This window comes from Trichosurus vulpecula, chromosome 7, assembly GCF_011100635.1.
Source record: "Trichosurus vulpecula isolate mTriVul1 chromosome 7, mTriVul1.pri, whole genome shotgun sequence".
Lineage (NCBI taxonomy): Eukaryota > Metazoa > Chordata > Mammalia > Diprotodontia > Phalangeridae > Trichosurus > Trichosurus vulpecula.
This window is the reverse complement of record NC_050579.1, coordinates 264,838,355-264,846,993: the sequence shown is the minus strand read 5'-3', so window position 1 is coordinate 264,846,993 and position 8,639 is coordinate 264,838,355. Positions and strand designations below refer to the sequence as shown.

The window sequence follows — 8,639 nt, the reverse complement described above, 5'->3', positions numbered from 1 at the left end:
GCTATCAGAGTCTTGTCTGGCCAAATCACATGAACATTTGTCCAATGAATGAGCCCCGCAAAGCAAAATGCTAACCTCAGAGTATATATATACATATATATACACATATATATACACACATACATATACATATACATATATATACACACACACATATATATACGTTACATATATACATATACATACATACACACACACACACACACACACACACACACACACACACACACACACACACTTCTTCAGGGTCAGCCCAAGAAGGGCGTCACAACCATGTTACTCGAACTGATGTGATTTAGACTTTCTTGTGACTTAAGCAGATCACCAAAGACTCTTGACTAATCAAAGACTCTTGATTCAAACAGAGGCAATTCTCAATCAAAAGTACTTGATTACCTTAGTGCTGAGAAGAACTAGAACTCCAAAAGAAAAAAGAGCAAAAGTACAAATCTCTACTTATAGTTACATCAAATAATTGTTAAAAGTGTGTGTGTGTGTGTGTGTGTGTGAGAGAGAGAGAGAGAGAGAGAGAGAGAGAGAGAGGCATATTGGTAAGCAAAAATGGGCTCCTTAGCACTTAGTTCAACAAGTGCCCTTGAATACTTTGGCTTTTGTTCCCTTTGAGTAATTCATTGAGCCTTACTAGGTGTTAAGCCCCAGGCCCAAAACCCTATTAGGTGTAAAACCTTAGTGGGTGTGGACTGGCAACTAAGGTGGGGCCCAAGGTGGGGCTAACTACAGGGAGGGCCTAGTTTATGTGTCTGGGAGAGCAGAGGCTTTTAGACTACGTGGGTTTAAGTCTGCCTCTTTGTGACGATTCTAGGTCATGTGGGTGAGTCCCATGTGTGAATCACCCCTGACGCTGAAAAAGATATAAAAACCAGGGGTTGGCTGTCTGTTCTTTGGAGCTCTTTGCCACAGCAGTGGTGGCGTGTGACTCTGGGCCAGCCCTTGTTCTGTGCTCCCAGGCTGAACCTAGAAGGTGGTAACCATGAATTGTATTGGGTTTGTCTGTTGATGTTTGTAATTTTTTGTATTTTGCTCTGAAGTTCAGTGCGCTGGTCTCTTCCCCTGAACTAAGTGAATGATATTTGTGTGCTGAATTAAAGTAAGTTTGCCAACCCTTTCACTTTGCTTTCCTTACTTAAGCAGATCAAAAGAACCTGTGCTGTTGGCAGCTTTCCGGGTGCTGGCTATGGGTGGATCTTACACCCCCACAGAAGCTGCTAGCCAGATTGTTGAAACAAGAGGGCAATGAGCATTAGGCAAGTCAAATCTCTGACAATACCACTGTCATTCTCCCCCCTACATCCCAATAGAGACACTTCCACCTCAGTATCAAATGCTTCAGCATCAGAAAATGATGTGATTTTATCATATCATTCAAAAGGAGGTATTACCATTAACCTTGTTATTGTACCCTAAGGGCTGTGAAATATTTCTATCTGATTTGCAGCTGAAATTTTCTGCATGTGTCTCCCCCATTAGAATGTGAGCTCCTGGAGAGCAAGGAAAGTCTTATTTTCCTATTTGTATCCCCACAGTGCTTTGCTCAAAATTAGTGCTTACCGATGCTTCACTCATTCATTCTTGAGCATGGGGTAGGGTAATGTAATCAGACATACACTTTTTATTGCAATAATGATGAACCTTAATTAGCATGAAAAAGTTAAATTATGATACGATACTCTTTTCAAAATGGTAAGTAAGTATGTGTTTTCCAAAAGAGTTTTATTAAATGGTTGTTGAATTGTGTCATTGTGGAATATATATGTATTGAGGTTATGCATATGGTACATGCCTAATGTAGGTTTAAAAACTGGCCCAGGGATAAGAAGATATAGTAATGAGGTACTTCATTAATGATGGAATCTGTTGGCTCTCTCATAACATTAAGTAAAGCATATGATAATTTCATGTTGCCAATTTCATGTATCAGAAAGTTGAGACAATAAAGGGGGGAAGAGAGAAGTTAATTCTTATTAATTACTGTTCATAATGATAAACCTAAGGCAGTATAGAATGTTCTTGAAGGAAGGATATACCATTTATTATCAGTAATTTATATGAAGACAGGTAAGATGGTATAGTAACTCACTTAAGAAACAGTTTTTAAAATGCATTGAAAAAAAATTGTCTTTTTAACTATTTTCTCCAAAACTTTCAATTTCAGTGGTATATGGTAAGGAAATCCTTTCCACTACTACAATTGAGCAGCTTTTCAGCAAGTTATAATCTTAGAGAATGGTGTGGGATTGTGAGAGTCTAAGTGACTTTCCCAGAGGAATACAGTCATTATTATATGTCATAATCACTACATGAGCTACGGTCTTCCTAACTATGAGACTGGCTCACTAGAAATCATTTAACGATGACACCATTTCTCAGATTGAAGTGTTTTTTTTCCCAACATGCTACAGAGTTATATGGTCTAATTCAGTCCATTTCCCTAAACAACAATAACATGTACTGACTGCCTACTTTTGTGTTTTGCAGATGGCTAAGAAATGATCCTTCCAATATGGATTGGGAAAATGAAACTTTCTCAAAGCAGTTCATTCTACTGGGTTTCTCAAACTGGCCTTGGTTGGAGCTGCCCCTCTTTGGAATCTTGCTGGTCTCCTATACATTGACCATCTTTGGCAATGTGGCCATTATCCTGGTGTCCTACTTAGACCCCAAACTCCACACACCCATGTATTTCTTTCTCACCAACCTATCACTCCTAGATCTTTGCTATACCACCAGCACAGTTCCCCAAATGTTGATAAACATTTGTAGTAGAGTGAAGACAATTAGCTATGGTGGTTGTGTTGCACAACTCATCATCTTTTTAGCCTTGGGTTCCACTGAATGCCTTTTGCTGGCTATCATGTCCTTTGACCGATTTGTGGCTATTTGCCGGCCTCTCCATTATCAAGTGATCATGCACCAGCAGCTATGTCTCAAGCTGGCAGCTGCATGTTGGCTCAGTGGTTTCAGCAACTCTGTGCTGCAGTCTACTTGGACTCTTCTTATGCCACGCTGTGGCCGCTACAAGGTGGACCACTTCTTTTGTGAGGTACCTGCCCTTCTCAAGTTGTCATGTGTTGACATAACAGCCAATGAGGCAGAACTCTTATTCTTTTCTGTTGTCATCTTACTTATCCCCCTGTCACTGATCCTTATCTCCTATGGCTTCATTGCCCAGGCAGTATTGAGGATGCGGTCAGCTGAAGGGAGGAGGAAGGCATTTGGGACATGTGGATCCCACCTAGTGGTGGTGTCACTCTTCTATGGGGCAGCCATCTACATGTATTTCCTACCACCTTCATCCACTTCTGAGATTTGGGGGAAGATAGTTTCCCTATTTTATGGAATTATCACACCTATGTTAAATCCCCTCATCTATACCCTAAGAAACAAGGATATGAAAGAAGCCTTCAAGGGCCTTATAAAAAGAATATTTTTGATTAAGATGTGAGGAATATACTTTAGAGGTAAGCATTTCTTGTTCAGATCTCAAAGATTGTACCAACTCCTGGGCTGATTTCCTTGTCTTTCTATTCTCCAATGTTTTTGACATAAGCATTTTTCAATTGATATGTCCATGTTTTTCTTCTACTGAAGTTCCTGTAAGGCTCAAAAATGTGCATGTAATAACCCACTACAACATTTTCTCCCTGCTTTTTGAGGTTATGAGGTTTATGAATTTTATCGGGTTTATTAGGTTATGAATTTTTATTATATTCATTTAATTTGATAGTTATTTATTAAGCTCCTTCTACCTGCCAGATATTCTGTTAGGCACTAAGGGTATAAAGACAAAAATATTACAGCTCCTGACCTCAAGAAACTTAAATTCTTACTGTAAGAAAGCAACATGTATACTGATTAGAAAATAGAAATATATTCAAAATCAATTTGAAATTATTTCACAACAGGGGAAAGTGCTGTAGAAAGGAGAATGAGAAAACATCTCCCATTTCAGGTATCACTTCAGGTGAGCTTTGACAAAAACTAAGGATTAAGTGAAAGATAACATTCTATGTTTAAGGGACAGTCTGAGCAAAGGCGCAAAAATGGGAAACGGACAGTTTGGCTAGAACAGAATGTGTGAGAGGGAGTACTATGCAATAAACCTGGAAAGGCAGGCTGGAACCAGGTTTATCATGAAGATGAGAGGCAGCTATAAAAGATTTTTGAGTCAAACAGTGAAAGTCATATCTATGCTTCAATGTAATCAGTTGGGCATCTATGTTGAGGAAAAATTGTGCAAGAGAAACTAGATACAAGGAGGCCAACCCAAAGAATAATAGCTCAAGTGAAGGCCAAAATTAGTGTGTTTGTAGTATAAATGAAGAGAAAGGAACAATGTGTGAGCTACGTTTGGAGACAGAATCTTCAAGATTTCATAATGGATAAGATATGGGGAGTGAGTGAGAATGAAGAGTTCGGAATATCTCCCTAGACTGTGAAACTGGATGAATGCAAAAATGATACTGTCCTCTACATAACTAAGGAAAGTAGAATGAAGGGTATGTTTTTACATGTTGAGTTTGATGTCTCTTTGGGAAAAATAAGCACTTGGAGCTGTGAAACATTAGGTCAGGAGAAAGATGAATGAATCTATACACTGGAGTCATTTGCATAGAGGTTAGAGTTGAACTCATGAAATACATGAGAACACCAAAAGACAGAGTATAGGGAGAGTAAGATCCAGGTCAAGTCCAGGATACAGTCATGTATAGGAAATAATATTCACAGTATCTTTCACATCATTCCTTGTTCTCTAGTTCCATAACCACCATCCAAATTCAAACATTTCCTTCCTTCCTTCCTTCTTTCCTTCCTTCCTTATGTCTCTCCTTCCTCCCATATTCCTTCTTTTATTCCTTTCTCCCTCCTTCCTTCTTTCCTTCCTTCCTCCCTTCCTCACTCCTTTTCTTTTTATCTTCTCCTTCCTTCCTTCACTGCCTTCCTTCCTTTTTTCTTCTCTTCCTTTCTCCCTTCTTTCCTTCCCTCCTTCTTCCTCCTCCTCCTCCTCCTCCTCCCATAACCATGGGTTATGCTATACAGTGGCTAGAGTGCTAGATTTGGGTGAAAAAGACCTGCATCCCACTAGTCAGATAGGTATGTGAGCATGGAAAAGTCTCATAGCCACCACCTGTTTTAATTATCACCTGTCTCAATTTTCTCATCTTTAAAATGGGGATAATATTAGTATTTACCTCTTGGGGTTGAGAACAAAATAAGGTAATGATTTTAATGTGTTTTACAAACCTTAAAGTGCTATGTATAAGCTAGCTATCATTATTATTTGAACAACCGTGCATTTGTGCAAAATTTTTCAATTTTTGTGTAATCAAAACAGAGAATTGATTCTTTTATGGTCACCTCTATACCTTTTTAGTTTAAAATTTTCCTCCATCTGTTGTGAAAAGTTTTATCCTTTGCATATGATACTACCATTTACATTTGTCAATTGTTTTCAGAAATTATTGTGGAATATGGTGTGAGATGTTGACAAAAAACTAATTTCTACCAGATTGTTTTCTCGTAATCCTAGGAGTTTTTGATCAACTTTTTTGTTTCTGACCATTACCACATAGTAATCATCATTACTGCTTTAAGTATAGTTTGAGGTGTTTCTACTAGGCTCCTTTATCTCTTACTTCTTTGTATTATTTCCCTTGATTTTCTTGACCTTTTGATTTTCAGATTTTGCTATTAGTTGGAATTGTTAAATAATATAAAGCATTCGTAGCTTGTGTGACATGACACTGAAACTATAAATTAATTTAAGTAGTCCTCATCTTTAACATATCAGCACGGCCCAACCATAACAATGAGTAACTTTCCAATAATTGGAGTTTCAAATTATTAATTCAATTGATATAATTTCTGTGATACTTTCCTTATTTATTTTGAAGGAATTCTTTTTGGTTTCTATCATTCTGTTTGATTTGTTTGGCAATATATAGAAAATCTTATGTTTTTTTATATTTTTATTGTGTATACATATTTGTTCTTTATAACTCCAGCGCTTTTCACAGTACTTGGCATATATTTAGCATTTAATAAGTGCTTTTTTAACTTACTGATTCATTAATTTTTACTATTACTTTAAAAGGTAGCTGGGTGGACCTGACTTCAAATCCAGCTTCAGATACTAGTCATATGTTTGAGGCAAGTCATTTAACTTCTTTCAACCTCAGTTTCCTCATCTATAAATTGGGGACATTAATAACACCTACTTCCCAGGTTCTTGTGAGGACAAAATAAAATATTTGTAAAGCACTGTCTCAATATTAAAGTAATATATAAATGGTAACTATTATTATTACTGAGGTCATGAAATGTTTTGATTTTTAAAATTGAAGCTCTGGGTTTCTGGTAAACCATCACATAATTATTAAATGACATTTTGTGCCTCTTTTAAAAATCTATGCTTATTCCTTCAATTTCTTTACTTATTCTTATTGCAATTACTAACATTTCAAAAGCTATATAAATAATACTGATGATGAGGTATTGGCTTTACTCCAATTTTAGTGGAAAGGTCTCTAATGTTTTTCAACCATAGATAATGTCAGCGCTTGCTTTTAGATAGATACTGAGTGATATATTAAGGAAAATATTGTTTATTCCCATGCTTTATAATATTTTTAAATCATTTATGGGTATTGTATTTTGTTGAAAGCTTTTTTTGTTATCATGTGACACAACGTAGTGATTCGTATTATTTTTATTATTAGATTAAGATAATATTTATTGTTCTCCTAATATTGAACCTGAGGCAGGTAAATGGCATGGTATATAGAGGACTGAGCCTAGGGTCAGGAAAACATCTTCCTGAGATCAAATCTGGCTTCACACTCTTACTAGTTATGTGACCCTGGGCAAGTCACTTAACCTGTTTGCCTCAATTCCTCTTCTGTAAAATGAGCTGGAGAAGGAAATAGCAAACCACTGCATTATCTTTGCCAAGAAAACTTCAAATGAGGTCACAAAGAGTCAGACATGACTGAAATGATGGAACAACAACAAAAATATTGAACCAACACTGTATTCCTGCTACAAATGCAACCTTGCAATAGTGTATAATTTTTTAAAAGATATTGCTATAGCTTCCTTGTTAATATTTTATGCCATTATTTTTTCATGAATATTCATTAAAGATTTTGTAATATAACATTTTTTCTCTGATTACTCCTTCCCTGGTTTACAAATCAGTCCCATAGTTGTCTGATATGTTTGGTAAGATATATTCTTCATTTTTAAATAAAGAATTTATGTGTTATTGGATTTAATTGGTTTTTAAATATCTGATACAATTTAATTGAAAATCCATCTGTTTCTCACCTCACTTCTTTCAGAATTAATTTGTAAAGTTCAATGTCCCTTTCTTAGATTCAAGTCTGAATCCCTTCTTATTTACTCTTCTGTTTGATGCATTATATTTAATAAAGGATATGTTGAGTACTTACTTCAACTTTTCTTCATTTGTTCATTAGTTTTTTGCTACATGATAGCAAATGGTCAAATTTTTATGGGTGCCATGCAAAGCTGAATAATGTTTATTTTCATTTTTATTTCTATTCAGAATATCCAGATAGCTATCATATCAAACTTTTCTAAAATACTATTTGGGCTCTTAAATTATTTCTTGTTTATTTTTGTTGAATTTATCTAAATGTAAAAGACGCATCATGAATTCTCCAACTATTAAAATTTTGTTGTCAATTTCTCCTTGTATTTATATTGGCTTTTCCTTCAAAGATTTAGATGTTATTACATCTGAGTCATATATATTATGTATTGTTTTTATTTCATTGCCTATGGGGCTATTAAGCATAATGTAGTTTCTGCGCATGCATATTTGGGGTTGACTACATTCGCTGATAACTTGTCTTAAACACTCTTTTTTATGTATGAGGAAAATATTTTATTCTAATTCCTAATTTTTGTAATACACGCGTTTATATAAGTAAATATGTGGAGAGAAAGGGATGAGAGTGAGATAGGAACAAAGAAAGGGAGCAGAATAATTTATATGGTCTATTTTGCAGGTAAAGTTTTTGAAGTAGATAATGCTTATAGCCTTCTAATTTTTCTGTCTTTTGACTTTGTTTTAATAGTCTTTCTTTCAAGAAATTTTGCCTGTTCCATTCTATTTTTACTGGAATTCACATTTTGGCTCCTACTTTACACATTCTGTCCTAAGCTACAGTGGTGTGCAATTTGAAAGTGACAAAATGAAATAAAATTAATTGAATATAGCCTTACCAATTATTACTGTAATTTTTACTCATCATATTTTGTAAAGGATAAGTTTAGTATTTCAGCTTTTATTAATTTGTTGATTAGTTTTGTTTTTTACCTTTTAAAAGGAACATGAAATGTTCCCTCCTTTTGTTATAATCATTTGTTTTACTTGGTTTGGAATTTATTTAAAATGATTTTGATGTACAGTCTTTAAATTTTCACCATAAAATCATGCATCTTATTGAATATTAGGCATGACTTTGGCAAGCAACCCACTTTTTCCTGGCTTAGCATTGATTGTAGCCAATTGGCTTTCAATTATGCTGATAATTTCCCAAATACTGAACCAGACCTGCATTTATAATTTAAATTCCACCTGGTTTTAGTGTATG

General features: G+C 35.3%; 1 protein-coding gene across 1 annotated transcript; it reads left to right on the top strand.

Annotated features, from left to right (window-relative positions):
• Positions 1 to 2,521: 2,521 nt before the first annotated feature.
• On the top strand, positions 2,522 to 3,463 carry LOC118857091 (putative olfactory receptor 2B3). The gene has a single exon (XM_036767697.1). It carries the CDS (start codon positions 2,522 to 2,524, stop codon positions 3,461 to 3,463), a length of 942 nt encoding a protein of 313 aa, XP_036623592.1.
• Positions 3,464 to 8,639: the final 5,176 nt, after the last annotated feature.

Excerpts from the sequence above, each read along its gene's own strand:
- LOC118857091 (XM_036767697.1), top strand. The coding sequence starts at position 2,522 with ATGGATTGGGAAAATGAAACTTTCTCAAAGCAGTTCATTCTACTGGGT.